Consider the following 21443-nt stretch of genomic DNA (forward strand, 5'->3'; position numbering starts at 1 on the left):
TGGAGGGCAAAAATGGTGGAGAAACTTCAAAACAGTTTGACAGTTTCTTATAATGTTGAAACAGACTTACCACACAGCAGTGCCACACCAGAGAAATGAAAACTTATGTTCACACAAGACTTTATACATGATTATTTATAGAGATTTTATTCACAATTTCCAAAAACTGGAAAATAATTCAAATGTCCTTTGACTAATTAAACAAGCTGGGATGCATCCATACTGCTAAATGCTGTAATTCAGTGGCGACGAGATACACAAATAATATAATATGAATCTCAAATGCAGTATGCTAAGAGAAAGAACACAGACTAAAAAGGCTTATATAACATTCTGAAAAAGGTAAGACCATAGTGGCAGAAAACAAATGAAGGGTTTATAATGGTCTGGGATTAGGGACAAGGGCTGAACACAAAGGTATATGAGTAAAGTTTTGGGGGCCGGGCGTGGTGGCTCACGCCTGTAATCCCAGCACTTTGGGAGGCCGAGGCGGGTGGATCACGAGGTCAAGAGATCGAGACCATCCTGGTCAACATGGTGAAACCCCGTCTCTACTAAAAATACAAAAAAATTAGCTAGGCACAGTGGTGTGTGCCTGTAATCCCAGCTATTCAGGAGGCTGAGGCAGGAGAATTGCCTGAACCCAGGAGGCAGAGGTTGTGGTGAGCCGAGATCGCGCCATTGCACTCCAGCCTGGGTAACGAGCGAAACTTCGTCTCAAAAAAAAAAAGGTTTGGGTAGTGGAATTGTTCTCTATCTTGATTGTGGTGGTGGTTACGTTTTAGTCAAAACTTAGAACTGTAAACAAAAAAGAGTGAATTTTACTGTACATAAATTGTACCTCAATAAATTGATTTTACAAAAACCTGGATAGTCATTTCCCACATTTACTCACTGTCAGACTGTTCTGCACACACAGAAGAAAAGGAGCTCCTTGAAAGCACAAATTCCTTAATGTTACATATATATAATTTCGTACGCACTTAACTACACAGGCCTCAACTTGTGAGAGTTTGACTTACAAGTTTTGACTCACAAAATGGTGTAAAAGTGATAGGCATTCAATAGAAACCATACTTCCAGTTTTGAATTTTGATCTTTTCCCCTAGCAATATGCTGTAGGATACTCTCTTGGGAGGCCAGGCAGCAGCAGGGAGCCTCAGCTCCCAGTCCACCACGCAATCACAAGGGTAAACGGCCAATACTCTACAGTGTACTACTGGATTGCCAGATGACTTTCCCCAACTGGAGGCTAATGTAAGTGTTCAGAGCACATTTAAAGTGGGCGAGGCTAAGCTATGATGTTTGGTAGGTTAGAGGTATTAAATGCATTTTCAAGTTATGATATTTTCAACTTATGATGGGTTTAATGGGACATAACCCCATACAAGCTGGGGAGCATCTGTACACAGCATCACTGTTATGTTATATTCCTATTTGTCAAGCAAAACGTCTATTAGGGTTTCATTATAGATATATAAAGTAGCCTTGCCACATCTTTCCCATTTTCTTTATGATAATGCCATTATCTTAGCAAATTATAGAAAGTAATATCTATTTAAGATAAATTCAAAAAATGTTTTATAGTCTCTAAAATATTCTCTCATCCAGTTTTAAGTCATTTGAAATGCTAATTTCTCTCCCACAGTCTCTCTAATTAGAATGTCATGGTTATAAGCCCATCACATCTTGATGATCTATTAACAATGATATATGTTCTGAACTTGTCCAAAGTTTTAAAATTCTGTGAACATAGCACAACCTGGTTTAATCCCATTTTCAGTCATACTTCGTGAAAACCATCCATATGCCAGTCCTTAATATATCAGTTCTAAAAAGGAACAAGTTTGAAAAGCCTGAGGTTCTCAAAGCATGTAAAGAGATATGTGCCTTTTAAAATATTTCAACAACTTCTCTGAAGCCCACGTAGTTAACATCAAATATTAGCAGGACAGGACAACAAGAACTAGAACAGATTGCTAAGAGTCAGTGTAGGTGGAAGACAGTTCAGCAGGTTAAAGAATTTGTAATCTGGAGTTAGTTAGAAAGACAGTGTGTAGGTGGCAAACGTCTACGGATAAAGTCAAGGTCAGAATCCAGGGACTTGGAGAAGGGCTAAGGTTAAAAGTTTCCCCTCGGAACTGTCCCTTCCTATCACATTACTGTAATGACTTGAAGCTAATTAAAGATGCCATTTATTGACCACCTACAATGCACTAGGACCTTTGCTTGCACTAAAACCACTGTCTCCATGACAAATCTATGTGCAGTTATTATCACTCTTGTTTTACAAGTGAGGAGACTGAAGTAGGGGACAGGGTTAGGAGTTGAATCTACAGGTTTCCGATCCCAGTGCCCTTACTTCCACACTATGCTGCATGTTATAAAAATTCTTCCAGTTTTCAGGTTCATTTAGCCCTAGTGCACATTTTCCCAGACTTCTGATGACTCTCTGAGTCTTTAGACAGCCATGCCATCCTTTCCTCTGACCCTCTCCTTCTCTCTCTAAGGCTCTCACATTTTTCTCCATCTTGCTTTTTTGAAAGCTATCTACTTTTGCTACCCTATAGCAGATTCATTCCTCTTTAAACCATCATCTTCCTGGACACACAGCAGCATTTTCATTTTTACAACGTTCCTTGCTAGCCTGAGGCCAGTGCCAGGGCCTTTTTAAAAGTAAAAGTCCCACAGATCCATAATTATCTCTAATTTAGGGGGTGAAAGAACTTTTCCCCTAAAGGTAATTCAATTCGGTTATTACTGTCGAAGTATAAAATGTGTATCCTCACATCAGTATGTCTTAAAATATTATAGATGGACCTTCAAACAAAAGATAATTCTCTTTTTTTTCAGAAATGGTAAAATGGCATAACAAATGAACTGGATTGATAGTCAAGAGACCTGTTCTATCTTAAGTCTGTTGTTTAATAGGATATATGACCTTAAATCATATAAGCACTTAGAACTTTGGTTTTTTGATCTGAAATATTATTCATGAAATTATAATTAGAAATCAATCAGAAATTGATCTGAAATATTATTCATGACATTTAGAAATTATTTTATAAAATAATTTCTAAAGAGGTCTCAGGGTTCTCAAATTGCTAGTGTATGCGTGTGATAAGCTTTTATAAGCTAGAATATCAGATTGTCTTGGAATGCTCTCTTAGGGTATTGGTCTTTTCCTTGTATTTACAATATTTGAACTGAATTTTTATTTCAGTTATAATGGACAGAATTACCAAAGGAAAAACAAACATTACCCTTCATTCACAATACACACCCTTCTCTCTATAGCAAATATACATAAAACATACCCCTGCACACACCCACACACATATATCCACACCCATAGCCCTCAGAAATGCAAACATAGGTTTGAACATTGCCTCATCCATAAACCAGGTTCCCACAATGATAGGAAGCCACATATCTCCCCAAATAGCCTCCCTCAAATTTCTCATGAGGGAATTCTTTATGAATTCCTAAGTCTTTCAGTATACATATCCCTTCTATAAACTAGCCCCAAACCAGAATTCTATTAATTCTCACCCTGACAATACCATTTATTAGCTTATCTTCACAAGTGCAGTATTAAGACTAGAAATCATCTCAGAGATAATGGTGAGATTAAAAATTTCAAAGGCAGAGAAAGGGCCTCCAGGGGCTGTGGACATTGCTTAAAAGCAAACAAACAAGCAAGTAAACAAAACCTGCTAAGGAATTAATGCCTTGATAGTCTTTTATTTTAAATATTCATGCATATGTGCATTTCCTACAATGATATGCTGAAGTTTAGACTAACAAAAATGTTTAAAATTATTTTCCAACCAAATAACCTTAATTTTCCCTCAGAAATCATTAAATAAAAATAACACAATAGGAAAAATGTGCTTCAGTAATTGTGAGATGGCTCAGACACATATTTATCATCAAGTGTTTTTGGAGCTGAATGATTTTACTTGGCTACACAAAGACTAGTTTCCACATTAGGAGAGAATCCTATTGTACGTAGTCAAAGTTGTTATCACCTTAAAATGGATTTTAGAGCCATAGGATGTTTTATGCAAAACTCATGGTCACCACAAATAAAAGCCTTGTAGTAGATAACAGGAAAGATAAAGAGGAATCAAAACATACCACCACCACACACACACACACAAATCAAATTACAAAAGAAGGCAACAAGAGAGAAAGAATGGTACAAAGTAACTACAAGCCTAGAAAACAATGAACAAAACTGCCCAACAAGAAAAAGCCAGGACCTGATGGCTTCTCTTGTGAATTCTACCAAACATTAAAGAAGAAATAATACCAACTCTTCCCAAACTCTTACAAACAATTGAAGTAAGGGAATACTTTCATATTCATTTTAGATGATCAGCATTGCCCTGATATCAAAGCCAGACAAGGACACTAGGAGAAAAGATAGTTATAGACCATCATCCCTAACTAACATAGATGCAAAAATCCACAACAGAAATGAGCAAACTGAATTCAATAGCACATTGAAAGAATGATTCACCATAATCAAGTGAGATTTATCCCTAGGATGCAAGGATGGTTCAACATACACAAATCTAAACATGTAATCCATCATATTAATAGACTGCAGGACCAAAATTATATAATCATCTCAATAGATAAAGAAAAAGCATTTGACAATATTTAATGTCCTTTCATGAGAAAAAAAAATCTCTAAAAAAATTGAATATAGAAGGATTTACTCCAACGCAATAAAGGCTATATATGACAAACCATAACTAACATCATACTCAATGGTGAAAATCTAAAGACTTTTCCTTTAAGATGAGGAATAAGAGGATACCCACTCTTCCCATTGCATTCAACATAGTACTGGAAGTTCTAGCAAGAATGGTTAGGCAAGAAAAAGAAATAAAAGGCACCCAAATCAGAAATTAAGGGGTAAAATGGTTTCTGTTTGCCAGTGACAGGATCATATATATAGAAAACTCTAAAGACTCCACCAAAAAACTGTTAGGATATGAACAGACACTTCTCAAAAGAAGACATTTATGAGGCCAACGAACATATGAAAAAATGCTCATCACTGGTCATTAGAGAAATGCAAATCAAAACCACACTGAGATACCATCTCATACCAGTTAGAATTGCAATCATTAAAAAATCTGGAGACAGATGCTGGAGAGGATGTGGAGAAATAGGAACACTTTTACACTGTTGATGGGAGTGTAAATTAGTTCAACCACGGTGGAAGATAGTGTGGCAATTCCTCAAGGATCTAGAAATAGAAATACCATTTGACCCAGCAATCTCGTTATTGGGTATATTGGGTATATACCCAAAAGATTATAAAACATTCTATTACAAAGACACATACACACGTATGTTTACTGCGGTACTGTTCACAATAGCAAAGACTTAGAACCAACCCAAATGCCCATCAAAGATAGAGGATTAAGAAAATGTGGCACATGTACACCACAGAATACTATGCAGCCATAAAAAAGGATGAGATGATGTCCTTTGCAGGGACATGGATGAATCCGGAAACCATCATTCTCAGCAAACTGACACAAGAACAGAAAACCAAACACTGCATGCTCTCACTCATAAGTGGGTATTGAACAATGAGAACACATGGACACAGGAAGGGGAATATCACACACTGGGGTCTATTGAGGGATGGGGGAGCTAGGGGAGGGATAGCAGGGGGTGGAGGGATTGGGGAGGGATAACATTAGGAGATATACCTAATGTAGATGATGGGGGGTGGATGCAGCAAACCACCAAGGCACGTGTATACCTATTTAACAAATGTGCCTGTTCTGCACATGTATACCAGAACTTAAAGTGTGTGTGTGTGTGTATATGTGTATATGTATATATATATATATATATATATACACATATATATATATATATATAAAAGTCCAACTGAAAATGGATTAAAGACTTAAACATAGGACCTGAAACTGTAAAACTGCTAGAAGAAAACTAAGGGAAAAATCTTGATATTGGTATGATCACTGAGTGTTTTTTTAATATGACCCCACCCCAAAAGCACAGGCAACAAAACCAAAAACAGATAAAATGGGATTACATCAAACTTAAAACCTTCTGCACTACAAAGGAGACAACAGAATGAAGAGACAACCTATGAAATGGAAAAAACATTTGCAAACCATATATCTGATAAAAGATTACTATTTAAACTGTATAAGGAGCTCAAATAATAAGAAAAAACATCTGCAAACCACACACCTGATAAAAGATTAATATTTACAATATATGAGGAAATCAAACAAAGAAAACAAATAATCCAATTGGAAAATAGGAAAAGGAGATGAATAGATATCTCTCAAAAAAAGACATTCTAATGGCCAAGAGGTATATGATAAAAATGTCCAACCTCACTAATCATCAGGGAAATGCAAATTAAAACTGCAGTGAGAGATTACCTGATACCTGTTAGTATGGTTATTATCAAAAAGACAAATGTAAGTGATAGTGAGGAGGGGGAGAAAAGTGAATACTTGTACACTGTTGATGGGAATATGAATTAGTACAGCCATTTTGAATAACAGTATAGAGAGTCCTCAAAAAATTTAAAATGGAAATACTGTATGATCCAGCAATTCTATGAATGGATATGTATCCGAAGGCAATGAAGTCAGTATTTAAGAAGATATCTGCACTCCCATGTTAATTGCGGTAATATTCACAGTAGCCAAGACATGGAAACAATGTAAGTGTGCATCAACAGATGAACAGATAAAGAAATTGTGTCATAGATACAACACAAACAGTTGGGTGTTGTTCAGCCTTAGAAAAGAAGGCAATCTTATCATTTGCAACAACACGGGTGAACCTGGAGGACATTTTGCTGGGTGAAATGAGCCAAACACAGAACATGGAAAGATGAATACTGCATTATCTCATTTACATGTGAAATCTAAAAATGTCAAATTCATACAAATAGAGTAGAATGGTGGTTGCTGGGGGGTGGTCAGGGAGAGGGGCAAATAGGGGATGTTGGTCAGAAGACTCAAAGTTTAATTTACACAGGATGAGTAAGTTCTAGAGATCTATTGTACAGCATTGTGTCTACAGACAATACTTTATTGCATACTTGAAAATTACAAAGAGAGTAGATCTTAAGTGTTCTCACCACACAAATAAAAATAACTGTGAGGTGATGATATGTTAATTAGTTTTATTGTAGTAATCACTTCACAATATCTACATATATCAAAACATCACATTATACACTGTAAATATATACACTTTTTATTTGTGAACTCTACCTCAATGAAGTTGGAAAAAAAGAATTCTGGATTAAAATTATGGTAAAGATTGCCATAATTTAGCTCGTTGCCACATACTTTTGGGATCGTGGGTTTAAAAAACTAACACTAATGCTGAAACACAAGGCAGAGGAGAAGAACATGTCTTATAAGGAGTGGGGAAGAATTGGTAGGATCTACATCTGTTTTCTTTCAATAAATTTCTTTAAAAATTATCTACTGAATCTCTATGCCAATCTCCAATATGCTGTGATTACAGTTCTGATATTATCCATGCTGTTATATGGACATGGAGGGATACATGGTGGCTAGAGGTACTGGCTTAGATGCAAACAAACAAATGCTATGCGTATATATATAGCATTTGTTTGTTTGTATATATACATATAAATATGTATATATACATGTGTATACTTCACAGATATGTGTGTGTATATATAGATAGCTATCATCTATCTATATCTGTATATGCTCATGCAGAGCAATGCATACTGAGCATGGCCCATGTAATATGGTGGTAGCAGGCCACCTGGCTGGTAATTGTGCTGTGAACACTTAATATCTGTAGTGTCAAGATACTCACATCCACAGAATTTGCTCTTTTGGATTCTCTCTTACTTTGTTACATATTCAAGTTGCAGTGGGATTTAGACCTGTGGCTGTTCCTCTTATGGCCTGAGATTTAGTTTAAATCATCATTGTTGGACTGCTTGATGGTTAAGAGACTCACTGGTTTTATTTACAAAAATGGAAAAAATAAAAGAAAATGTAAAAAACAAAACAAAACAGAAAACCCAGTCCCCAACCTGCACTCTACCCGCCCCCATCACCCACTCCAGCTCCCAACTTTTCTGGACTGAGTGGTCACAGAGACTGGGTTGTCTCGGATTCCCTCTGCCTCTGAGGACCCCAACAGACACCCCCAACCCCAGGCCAGCCAGCCCCGCGCTGGAGTGGCCAAAATACTACCTAGCACAGGCCTCCGCTCGAGGCACCCCCAAACTACCTATGTATCCAGCACCGGAGGGCCTCCATTCCCAGGAAGCCCCTATGTATCCTAACACTGGCAGACACTCAGCACCACCCTCCCAGACCTGAAAGAACGTGAATCTCAGTACTACTACTCCCCTAAAACTACCTATTTCGTGCTGGCTGACTGGCCTGCTACCTAGTGCCGACTGCTCCCAGGCAAGGCGTCTGATGCAAAAACAAAAAACAAAACAAAGAAATGGTTTACAGCAAGAGAAAGTTTACAAAGAAAGCACTCCAAAAATTGGGAGGACCCAGCTGAATCAATTCTCAGGCCTTCAGGAACTGTGGACTCAGGGCTTCTGTTTTTCTTCTTTCTGACTTCTCTGTTACTTTTCTTGCTACTGTGGAGGTGACTAATCCATACAAAGGCATGAGCAAGGGAAGTGCACTCTGTCTATAAATATGTAAAGCCTCAACTGAAGGTGACCCAGGGCTGCAATTAGATGTCCAGTCTCTAAAAACAAACTTCAGAGCTTCCTTGTGGCTTTTTTCTTCTGGCTCTGTGGTGTGGGGTGGGCAGGAACAGATCATCAAAAGGGAGGTTTATGATTCCAGGTGGCACACTATGGCCACAACAAATAGCATTTCAGCTTTTGATCAATGAAGCTCATAGGGAAACTCCAACCCTAAAATAAATGCAAAGACTGCTTTAATCAAGGAGAGTCTCTGGACAACCATAATTCCTATGAGAGAACATGAGAATATGATGGAGAAAATATTCATCTATAGGTGTGGTACTTTCCAACTCTTACTAGCAAGCTAATGACAGGGAAGGGAGGGGAGAACTATAGACCATTTGGTGTTTTTTAAACGATATGAGGCAACCCTTTAAAGGATAGTAAAATTGTTTTTTGGGGGCATAAAAATATTTTACAATGGAATACAATTGAATGGAATAAAAGAGTAACTAGAAAAAAATCATAGTGCATTGCATGCAGTGTAAATAAGTATTGTTTTATGAGACTTTTTAGGTGTGTATGCGTGTGTGTGTGTGTGTGTGTGTGTGTGTGTATGCATTCATGTGTCCTGTACTGGGGTTTGGCATGGTATTTTTGTCGGGGGGGAAGGTTGGTTTGTTTGTTTGTTTTTACTGTGGGTCCTGGTCAAAAACATTTGGTAAAGATTGCTATAATTTAGCTCGTTGCCATATACTTTTGGGATCGTGGGTTTAAAAAACTAACACTAAAATTGTAACCACTCAACACTGAGCTTTTTAAGACTATAACTTTGACTCTTTTTGGCAGTGTTTATCAACTGCTTTGGCTTGAGGAGATAACCTGAGGTGGCAACAAGCTGCCTGAAAAAGTAAACGGGAGGTTTATAATGAAATTCTTGGAGGCAGATAAGACCAGGGACAGGGCACCAGACAACACATGTGTGTGCCTGTGCATGTGTGTGTATGTGTGTGTGTATCAGAGAGAGATTTAGAGACGAGGACTCACTAGAGGACATGGCAGGGTTAGGGGGTACTGTTTTTTCTGGTAAACAATCTAAAACCTTGTTGTTCATGCTGAGATCTCAACGAGAAAACAAGTTCCAGTATGTGATGTGATTCCAAACCCAAAGAATTAACCTGAGCATCAGAAGCCAGGAGTCCTTAGAGTTTTGTTCTCTGCCTCAGGGAAACACTTTGTTTCTGACTGACAATAGAACTTATAAAGGAACTTTTGGAAAACCCAGGATAACATCACCTTGTTCTGGAAATGAAGAGGAACTAAAGTGTACAGAGCCATGTTGTGTTTATTTGATTTAATATGATTATTTCTCCTGTCCTCTTTTATAGGATTCTCACTTTGTTTCCAAATGCCACAGCTCGAAAATTACTGCTGATGTTGATATTTATATTAATTTTCTGGGTTATTTACTTGGCTTCAAAAGACCACACAAAGGTAGGAAGTTCCCGTTTTAAGAATTTCACAGAAGGTCATAGTGACTTCATTTGAATGATCCCCTTTATCATGGCAAGAATTAAAGGTTAAAAGCATATAATTTTAGCAGGAGAATGTGGTGAGGGGGTTCCCTGTTCAGCATAAATCCCTTTGGCAATGCATATATTATTATTGCTTTTTAAAATGGCAATGTATACATTATTATTGTTTTTTTTTTTTTTTAAATGGCAGATGGATTTGTGCCATCTCTGTACTACTTGGCACTGTAACCATCCAGCCTCAAAATTCTCTCCTCCTCCCTTGGCTTCTGAGACTTCAAACTAATTATGTCTTTGTTTCAGTCTTCTGCCTTCTTCATGTGGGTTTTCTTATTCTTTAAGTAGTTTAGTATAGTGTATTTTGGCTCTTCCCTTTGTAAGTTTTTCTTAACTCACCTTCTTCCAGTTTCTTTTCTTCCAAATCATTTAGTACAAACATAATCTTTCAAAAACTATGCTTTCATCATCTTCTGGTCCTAATCAAACACTTTCACTAATGACAGTATAAAGAAAAAACTCCTTTGTTTAGCCATTCAAGTCCCTTTTACATTTGAACCCAAATACCTTTAAGAGTGTCTCTCTGGTCAGGCGCGGTGGCTCACGCCTGTAATCCCAGCACTTTGGGAGGCCAAGGCGGGCATATCACCTCAGGTCAGGAGTTCGAGACAAGCCTGGCCAATGTGGTAAAACCCCATCTCTACTAAAAATATCAAAAAGTAGCCGGTTGTTGTGGCACATGCCTCTATTCCCAGCCTCTCAGGAAGCTGAGACAGGAGAATTGCTTGAACCCAGGAGGCGGAGGTTGCAGTGAGCTGAGATTACGCCACTGCACTCCAGCCTGGGTGACAGAGTGAAACTCCATCTCAAAATAAATAAATAAATAAATAAATAAATAAATAAAATGAAAGTGTCTCTCTAACCTTTGTCTAATACAGCCTTATCTCCAAGCTTCAAACAGGAAGCACCACAGTCTAAGGCATTCAGCCAATAGTATGAACTGGTAAAAAAAACCCTTCAGGGCCGGGCGCGAGCAGAGCCCACTCTAAGTATATGTTCTCTAGATTTCTTCCTCTGATCCTCTTCTCCTCTATGCTGGTAACTTTTAATTTATATGCCCAGGTCCTATCCACTACCAATATTAGTGTTTCACAAAGAGAGGTCTGGGACCCTTCTGCCTAGAACACCTGTATTTATACCTGTGGGTAAAATGCAGATTCCTGAGCCATACTCCAGAACTACTGAAATCTCAGTTTCAGCCTTGTTAATTTGACATAGGGGCCCACATGCTGGTCTTGCATCAGTGTGCCTTTGACATTAATGATTAATTTATAGAGAAACTGAACTTATTTTATCTTTCAAAATTGGCCCTTACAATCTCACATGCCCACCTCTTTCAAGATAGTCCCTGGGCCTTGAGGAGTTGAATAACTTTAATTTCTGGCCCTGTGTCTCAGAAATGCAGTTAATTTTGTTTGGTGTCTTCTACCAGGCCTGAAGATGAGGCATTAATTGCTGTCAGTGTTTAAGTTTAGCAGTACTTGGTGTTCTTTTTAGACCCAGAAATCAAAGCCCTGTATATCAGTGTCACAAGGACTTTAAAAGTACCTGCAGGAAGATACAAGGATGTAACAACATTAACTAAAAAAAATTTTTTTTCATCTCAGTTTTTCCTGAACAAACCAAATTTAATAATAATGACATAGTAATTATTTCGATAAAACTTAAAATCTGTTAGTCCAGTTACCAAAAGGCAAAAGAAAAGACCTTTTGCAGTATACAGAATATTATGTTGGAAGAAGACATTTCCTTTAGACCTTTAAGAAAATATTGTTAGCGTCAGGCCACAAAAAACAGAACCCAAGGAAGAAAAAAAAAAAAAAACCTTTTATGAACTGAAAATGAATTGAAGGGTATTGTCACTATTTCACGCCTTTTAAAAGGGGAGAGAAAACCCAAAACCCATGAGATACAATAAAAGTTGAACTTTGGGTTAAAATAAAAATATTTAAAATCTCTTATAATTTATTAAGAGTAAATCAACCCCTTTAGAAAATTTCATTGTTCTAACAAATTCTATTCTTTAGCATGTGTTTTTTACATCAAACCCGATCTCTAGAAAGACCATTATAATTTCTCTTTAATCACAGACAACTTGATCATATAAGAGTTTTTGAGTTTTTAAATAAATCCTCTTATTGTCACTTACTCACACTGTTCATGACATGCTCGAACTTTCTGGTTTGTCCTGAACATCCCTTTTCCTTCAACAACCAGTCATTTTACTCTATCTAGGACTGAATTTACCATATGAGTATTTCTTGATTGAATTTTTTTTTTGTGCTAGCACTTTTCACTTTCTAAAATACTATGGAATTTACTCATTTATTATGTTCATTGATTATTGTCTATCTTGACCTAGTATATAGTAACCTTTATAGAGTTGAGGATTTTTATAAGTATTTATTGGTATCACGAGTTCCTAGAACAGTCTCTGGTACATAGTAGATGCTTAATAAATAACTGGTAAATAACAAAATAAAGACTGTTCCGTGATCTGGGTGAGGGGTAATGGTGGCCTGAAATAAGCCACTAACAATAAGAATGGAGAAAAGTTAATGAATTTGAGCTATAACTGACAGTAATAGTGATTGACTGAGGGAGGTGAAGAGGTAAGTTTGACCAGGAGTTACATTCCAAGTTTGTACAACTGTATGACTGGTGATATCATTTACCGAAGTATTAGTCAGAGTGGGAGAAACAGTTTTGGAAGATAAACGATGGATTTAGATATGAACAGTCCAGGTTTGAGGTCCTTTTAGGTCAACCAAGTGGAAATGTTGAATATATAGATCTGATGCTGGGAAAGATCTGGCTTAGAAAAATAGATTAGGAAACATTGGAACACAAATGACAGCTGAAGTCATTGCAGTCTGTGGCATTTCCTTGGATGAGCTATATAGTGAGAAAAAAAAATTGCTAGTGATATAACCCCAAGAAACAAAATAAGCACTGGGCTGAGGAGTGAGTGGTAGCGGAGAAGGTGTACACAGTATAGAAGAGGACTCTTGAGAAACTTAATTGGTAGGGGTGGGGAACACACGAAGGTTATAACAGCAATTAAAGGGGGAATCAGAAGCTTAAAAAATGTTCCTTTTTGTAAGATGGGAGATACTTGAATACATTTTAATTCATATGGAAAAAGGCTAATAGAAGAAAGTAGAAAGTAGGAAAGAAAAGGTGTGGTTACACATGTTTGGCAGTGTGACAGGAAGTTGAATCACTAAGTGATAAGTCTTAGAGTTCTCTAAAGCCAAGAAGCTTCAGGAGCAGAGATCTAGGTATTGGAGGAGGAACTGCCTCCATGGATATTGAAGTCTATCTGGAGGATGTCAAGACATTTAGTGATTAAGACTAGGAACCAAGTTCTTCATGATCTTCTGTAAATGAGTAAAAGAATCCAGTTGGTCAAAAAATGACACAGAAGAGGAGGGTTATGTAGTCATTGGTGACAGTTGGTCAGATATATCATGGAGAACAAGATATCTTAGGGTCTTCTGAAAAAAATGTATATCTCTTAATATATATGAATCTTTGAAATATATGTATTTGAAATGTGTGTGTATATGTGTATAAAACCCTGATCTTTATACTGTTCTAAAACCACTGACTGAGTGGATTACAAACAATACAAATTTACTGCTTGTAGTTCTGGAAGCTGCAAAGTCTAAGATCAAGGCACCAACAGATTTGGTGTCTAATGAGAGCCTGCTTCCTTATTCATAGACGGCTATCTCTTCATGTGTACTCATATGGTGGAATGGGCAAAGGAGCTCTCTGGTAACGGCATTAACTTTATTCATGAGGGCTCCATCCCCATGGTCTAAACACCTCCCCAGAAGTCCCATCTCCTAATACCATCACATTGAAAGTTGTAACATAAATTTGGGGGAATCACAAATATTCAGTTTATAGCAGCATTGGAGATTAGGTTGCAACATGAATTTTGGGGAGATGCAAGCATTTCGTCTATAGCAATTCTGTGTGTGTGTGTGTGTGTGTGTGTGTGTGTGTGTGTGTGTGTGAAACAGGTTATTAAATAATGAGACAACTGGGCCTCATGTGAAATTGAGCATTAAATGCTGATCCTGGTCCTGCTACTATGATTTTAAACAGACTTTCCCCCTTCTTTGCCTAATTTTAAGGGTCTAGCACAAAACTTTTTGTTTTTCCTTGCTCATATTTATGGTTCATATGTTGCATAATTCTACTACATAATATTCTTGACATGACAAAACCATAGAAATAAATAACAGGTAAGTGGTTGCCAGAGGTTAGTTAAGGGATAGGAGAGGGTGAGGGAATAGTAAGCATGGTTATAAAACAGCAACACGAAGGAAAGGGAATGTTCTGTATCTTGACTCTGTCAGTTTCAATATGCTGGTTGGAATATTTTACTAGTTTTGCAAGATGTTACCATTGAAAAAAACTCAGTAAAAGATACATGAGATTTCTCTATAATTTATTTTTTTCTAAACACTTTTATGGTTTTTAAAATTTTAGATTCGGGGGTACATGTGCAGGTCTCTTATATGGGTATATTGCATGATGCTGTGCTTTGGGCTTCTAATGCTCCCATTGCCCAGTGGTCAACATAGTATTCAATAGGTAGTTTTTCAGCCCTCACCACCCTCCCTCCCCATTTTTGGAATCCCCAGTGTTTATTGTTCCCATCTTTGGGTCCATATGTACCCAATGTTTAGCTCTCACTTATAAGTGAGAACATACGGTATTTGGTTTTCTGTTTCTGTGTTAATTCACTTAGGATAATGGCCCCCAACTGCAACCATGTTGCTGCAAAGGACACAATTTTCTTTCTTATGGCTGTGTAGTATTCCATTGTGTACATGTGCCACATTTTCTTTATTCAGTCCACCATTGATAGGCAACTGGGTTGATTCCATGTCTTCACTATTGTGAATAGCACTGCAATAAACATACAGGCACAAATGACTTTTTGGTAGAGAGCAATTTATTTTCCATTGGGTATATACCTGGTAATGGGATTGCTGGGTTGAATGTCAATTATATTTTTAGTTCTTTGAGAAATATTCAAACTGCTTTTCACAATGCCTGAACTAATTTACAGTCCCACCAACAGTGTGTGAGCAATTCCTTTTCTCTGCAACATTACTAACATCTGTTATTTTTTCGACTTTTTAATAGTAGCCATTCTGACTGGTGTAAGATGGTATCTCACTGGAGTTTTGGTTTTTATGTCTTTGATGATTCGTGATGTTGAGCACTTTTTATGTTTGTTGACCACCTGTATATCTTCTTTTGAGAAGTATCTGTTAGTGTCCTTTGCCCACTTTTTACTGGGATTATTTGTGTTTTTCCCGTTGATTTGTTTAAGCTTGTTATAGATTCTTGACAGTAGTCCTTTGTTGAATACATTGTAAATATCTTCTATCATTCTGTAGCTTGTCTGTTTGCTCTGATGATAGTTTCTTTTGCTGTGCAGAAGCTCTTTAGTTTAATTAGGTCCCAATTGTCAATTTTTGTTTTAGTTACATTTGCTTCTGAGGACTTAGTTATAAATTCCTTGCCTAGGCCAATGTCTAGAAGAATATTTCCCTGATTTTCTTCTAGGATTTTTATAGTTTGAGGTTTTATATTTAAGTCTTTAACTCTTTTTGAGTTAATATTTTGTATATGGTGAGAGGTGGGGATCCAGGTTTATTCTTCTACATATGGTTAACCAGTTTCCCCATCACCATTTATTGAATACATTATCCTTTTCCTATCATTTATTTTTGTTGACTGTATTAAATATTAGTTGGTTATAGATGTATGACTTTATTCCAGGAGTCTCAATTCTGTTTTATTAGTCTATATGCCTGTTTTTGTACCAGTACCATGGAGTTTTGTTTACTGTAGCCTTGTAGTGAAGTTTAAAGTGGGGTAATATGATGCCACTAGCTGTATTCTTTTTGGATAGGATTGCCTTGGCTATTTGAGCTCTCTTTTGGTTCCATTTGAATTTTAGAATAGTTTTTTTTTTCTAATTTTATGAAAACTGATATTGGAATAGCATTGAATCTGTACACTGCTTTGGACAGTATGGACATTTAAATGATAGAGATTCTGCTAATCCATGAGCATGAAATGTTTTTCCATTTGTGTTCTCCATGATTTTTTTCATCAATGTTTTATAGTTCTCCTTGTAGAGGTCTTTCACCTCTTTGATTAGATGTATTCCTAGGTATTTTTTGTAGCTATTGTACACAGGATTGGATTCTTGATAGTTTCTCAGCTTGAACATTATTGGTTTATAAAAATACTACTATTTTTTGTACATAAGTTTTATATCTTGAGACTTTGCTAAAAACCTGTTTATCAGGTTTAGGAATCTTTTGGCATAATCTTTAAGGTTTTCTAGGTGTAGAATAATGAATTGTCAATGAAGAGAGATAATTTGACTTCCTGTTTTCCTATTTTAATACCTTTTATTTTTTCCTCCTGCCTGATTACTCTGATTAGGACTTCCTGTTATGTTGAATAGGAGTGGTGAGAATGGGCATCCTTGTTCCAGCTCTTAGGGAAAATGCTTCTAATTTTTGCCTGTTCATTATGATGTTGGCTGTGGGTTTGTCATAGATAGCTCTCATTATTTTGAGGTATGTTTCTTGATGCCTAGTTTGTTGAAGGTTTTTATCATAAAGGGATGTTGAATTTTACTGAATGCTTTTTCTGCATCTATTGAGATGATGATACAGTTTTTGTTTTTAATTCTATTTATGAATCACATTTATTGATTTGCATATGTTAAACCATCCTTGAATCCCTGAAATAAAGCCCACTTAATTGTGGTGAATTAACTTTTGATGTGCTGCTAAATTTGGTTTGCTAGTATTTTATCAAGGAGTTTTGCATCTATATTCATCAGGAATATTGGCCTGTAAGTTAGTTGTTGGTGTTGTGTCTTTGCCAGATTTCGATATCAGAATGATTTTGTAGAATGAGTTGGGGAAGAGTTCTTTCTCCTCAATTTTTTGGAATAGTTTCAGTAGGATTGGTATCACTAATCTTTGTACATCTGGTAGAATTCAGCTGTGAATCCATCTAGTCCAGGACTTTTTCTGCATGATAGGTTCTTTTAAAAAATTATTATGAATCAACTTCATTAGTAATTTTTGGTCTGTTCAGGATTTCTGTTCTTCCTGATTTAATCTTGAGAGATTGTGTGTTTCCAGGAATGTATTCATTTTCTCTAGATTTTCTAGTTTCTGTGCATAGAAATGTTCACGGTAGTCTCTGAAGACCTTTTGTATTTCTGTGGGATTGATTGTGATGTCAACTTTGTCATTCTGATTGTACTTCTTTGGATATTCTCTCTTTTTACCTTTGTTAATCTAGCTAGTGGTGTATTGATCTTGTTTAGATGTTCAAATAACCAACTTTTTGTTTTGTGGATTCTTTGTATGTTTTTTGGGGGTCTGAATTTCATTTAGCTCTGCTTTGATTTTAGTTACTTCTTTTCTTCTCCTAGCTTTAAGACTAGTTCTTGTTTTTCTAGTTCCTTTAGGTGTGAAGTTAGGTTATTAATTTGAGATCTTTCTATCTTCTTGATGCAGGCATTTAGCACTATAAACTTTCCTAGTAACACTACCTTTGTCACATCTTCGAAATTTTGGTACGTTTTGTCTCTATTTTTATTTGTTTCAATTTTTTTAAATTTCTGCCTTTGTTTTGTTATTTACCCAAAAATTATTCGGGAACAAGTTATTCAGTTTCCATATTTTTGTGTGATTTTGAGAGTTCCTGTTGGTGTTGATTCCTATTTTTATTCCATTGTGGTCTGAGTAGATGCTTGGTATGATTTTGATGTTTTTGAAATGTGTTTCATGTGCAGGTGAGAAGAATGTATATTCTGTGGTTGTTGGGTGGAATACTTTGTACATGTCTATTGGGTCTAATCAGTCAAGTGTCAAATTTAAGTCCAGAATTTCTTTGTTGCTTTGTTAGTTTTCTGCCACAGTAGTATGTCTAATGCTGTCAGTGGGGTGTTGAAGTCCCTCAGTATTATCACGTGGCTGTTAAAGTTTTTCTTAGGTTTAGAGTAATCATTTTATAAATCTTGGTGCTCCAATGGTGGATACATATATATTTAGGATAGTTACATCTTATTAAATTGAACCATTTATCATTATATGATGCCTTTATTTGTCGTTTTTTAACTGTTGTTGATTTAAAGTCTATTTTATCTGATATAAGAATAACAAACTCTGCTCTTTTTCATTTTCCATTTGTGTCATAGATCTTTCTCTATCCCTTTACTATGAGCCTATGGGTATTGTTATATGTGAGATGAATTTCCTGAAGATAGTAGAAGAATGGGTCTTGTTTTTTAATCCAGTTTGCCACTCTGTGTCTTTTAAGTGGAACATTTAGGCCATTTATGTGCAAATTTAATATTGATATGTAAGGTTTTGTTCCTGCCATAGTGTTGTTAGCTAGTTGCATTGTAGTTTCAATTGAGAAGTTGCTTTATGGGGTCTGTGGGTTATGCACTTATGTGTGCTTTTGTGGTAGTAAGTAACATTATTTCCATATGTAGAAAAAAAGAGATGCTTCTCACAGACCAGTCTGGTGGTGATGAATTCCCTTAACAAATACTTGTATGGAAAATACTTTATTTCTTCTTCATTTATGACGCTTAGTTTGGTGAGATATGGAATTCTTGGCTAACATTTCTTTTCTTTAATAATGCTAAAAATGGATCCTCAATTTCTTCTGGCTTGTAAGGTTTCAGCTGAGAAGTCTGCTGTTAGTCTGATGGGTTTCCCTTTATAGATAACATGATCTTTTTCTCTAGCTGTCTTTAAGATTTTTACTTTTGTGTTGGCCTTGGATAGTCTGATGACTGTGCACCTTGGGGATGCTTGCCTTGTATAGTATCTCAGGGAAGTTCTCTGGATTTCTTGTATCTGCATGTCAACCTCTGTAGCAAGATTAGGGATGTTTTCCTATATTCAAATAAGTTTTCCAAGTTGCTTACTTTCTCTTCTCTCTCAAAAATTTCAATGTGTCATAGATTTGATCACTTTACATAATCACTCATTTCTCAAGGTTTTGTTCATTTTTTAAAATTCTTTTTATTTTTATTTTTGTCTGAGTGGTTGATTCAAAAAACCGGTTTGATCTATAAAATTCCTTCTTCTGCTTGGTCTAGTCTATTGTTAAGGTTTCCAACTATATTTTAAAATTCCTGTAGTAAATTTTTTAATTCTAGAAGTTATGTTTGGTTCTTTTTGTTGTTGTTTGTTTGAGACAGAGTCTGGAGTGCAGTGGCATGATCTCAGCTTACTGCAAACTCCAACTCCCTGGTTCAAGCGATTCTCCTGCTTCAGCCTCCCGAGTAGCTGGGATTATGCCATGCACATGCCACCACCCCCAGGCACATGCAACTAGCCCCAGCTAATTTTTGTATTTTTAGCAGAGACAGGGTTTTCCCACATTGGCTAGGATGGTCTCAATCTCCTGACCTCATGATCCACCCACCTCAGACTCCCAAAGTGCTGGGATTACAGGCGTGAGCCACTCTGCCCCGCCTGTTTGGTTCTTTCTTAGTCCTGCTATGTCATCTTTCAAATCTTGGATCATTTTTCTTGCTCCTTTGTGTTGAATTTCAAATTTATCTTGAATCTTGTTGAGTTTCCATGCGAATCACATTTTGAATTATATATCTGTCACTTCAGATATTTCATTCTAGTTAATATACATTGTTGGGAGTGAGTGGCATCCTTTGGAGGTGATGAAACACTCTAGTTTTTTGTATTGCCAGAGTTCTCACACTGGTTCCTTCTCTTCTGAAACAGCTGACACTTCTTCTTTTCTTTCCTTTGAATTTGCTATCATTTGGATGGGATTCTTGATTTTTTTCTTTTTTTTTTCTTGGAGGTATTGCTATGATGCATATTGTGTATGATAATTGGCTTCGTTACTTCATGCTTTCAGGGTGCATAGGCTCATAATGGGTTCCTGGGTTGCAGATAGGTTGCGGTGGCTTTCTCAGATAATGCTTTTTGTAGCAACATGCCTTTGGTGGTGTAATTCACACTGCAGTCTAGTGTGTGGCATTTAAGAGTAAGAGATGGCAGCTAGGAGCAGGGACAGAGACAATGAGAAGTATGAAACATGCCCTCTCCCAGCACACACTCACCCTTAGTGGTGGTGGAGACACTGGAGAAGGTGTCTCTTTTAGCCCATGCTCCCTATGCCCTGATAAGAAGAGCTGCTGCTAACTCTGCACTCTCAGTACACTGAGAAGAAAGGTGGGGTGAGAGATGACTCCCTCTCCACATCCATTCCTGGGCTTTGGTGATGCCACCTTCAGCCGCTGGTCCCATGCTTGCATTTTTTTTTGACCCAAGGCGGGCTTTGGTGAACTGTGTTCCCCACTCCCTTAGGGACAGATAGTGCTGAGGGTTAGATCTCCAGGGAAAGTGGGGTCTGCCTCCCTTCTACTTCGTGGAGCTAATGGGGCACTGTCCCCCAAATGGCTACAGGAGCAGGCTGGGACACCAGGATTGACACACACGAACTGGTTCTAGGTTGCAAAGATGTCCCTAGCTACAAGCTTCACCACCCAGGAGAAACCTTGGCTTCAGAAACTCTCCTCTGCTCCAGGCCTGTGACAGGAAAAAGACTAATTTCAGTGCCTACTGCCGGGAAATCTCCGCACTCACCACTCAATTCTGACTGTGGGTGCCCTTCTGCCTTTCCAGAGCAAATGCTGCAGTCTCTGGCCTGAACCTAAAATGCCTGCTGTGGCCACCACTGCCAAGTGGCCAAACAATGTCTTTAAATGCTCAAAATGGTGTCACTTGTGGACTTGTGACTCAAGAGGATGGGGTCCCTCTCAGGCAAGTAACAAGGGCAGGAAGCTGTGGAGAGTGCAGTCCACTTATGTCTCAGTCTCACAGTAGTCTTTTGCAGGGTGGCAAGTACCCTCCCAGGGCTGCGTGGCTGCACCCATTCTCCCCCTTCCTCCTTAGAACCGTGCAGCAGCTACAGCCATGTCTACAGATACCCGGTGTCTAGTCTCTCAAAATGGCTTCCAGCTGAGGCTGTTCCAGGCTTGGATGCCTGTGGGATTCTGTGTGGGTTCCCTTTCTTTAGCGATGTTTCTGTGT

General features: G+C 37.4%; 1 protein-coding gene across 4 annotated transcripts in view; it reads left to right on the forward strand.

The window, feature by feature from the left end:
- Positions 1-21443, forward strand: part of NXPE2 (neurexophilin and PC-esterase domain family member 2) — a 200021-nt gene that overhangs the window by 162966 nt on the left and 15612 nt on the right. The window contains exons 2-3 of one of the 4 annotated variants that reach the window (XM_012470473.3): positions 1110-1257; positions 10105-10210. In XM_012470473.3, coding sequence (XP_012325896.2) covers positions 1232-1257; positions 10105-10210 — 132 coding nt within the window. In that variant the 5' untranslated portion in view covers positions 1110-1231. Of the gene's footprint in view, positions 1-1109; positions 1258-8870; positions 9051-9206; positions 9389-10104; positions 10211-21443 lie in introns of those variants that run through there. The other 3 variants (XM_012470472.2, XM_012470470.2, XM_012470471.2) reach the window with 3 other exon arrangements.

This window comes from Aotus nancymaae, unplaced genomic scaffold (assembly GCF_030222135.1).
Source record: "Aotus nancymaae isolate 86718 unplaced genomic scaffold, 86718_ANA_hifiasm-v0.15.2.pri h1tg000012l, whole genome shotgun sequence".
In the NCBI taxonomy this organism is placed as follows: Eukaryota; Metazoa; Chordata; class Mammalia; order Primates; family Aotidae; genus Aotus; species Aotus nancymaae.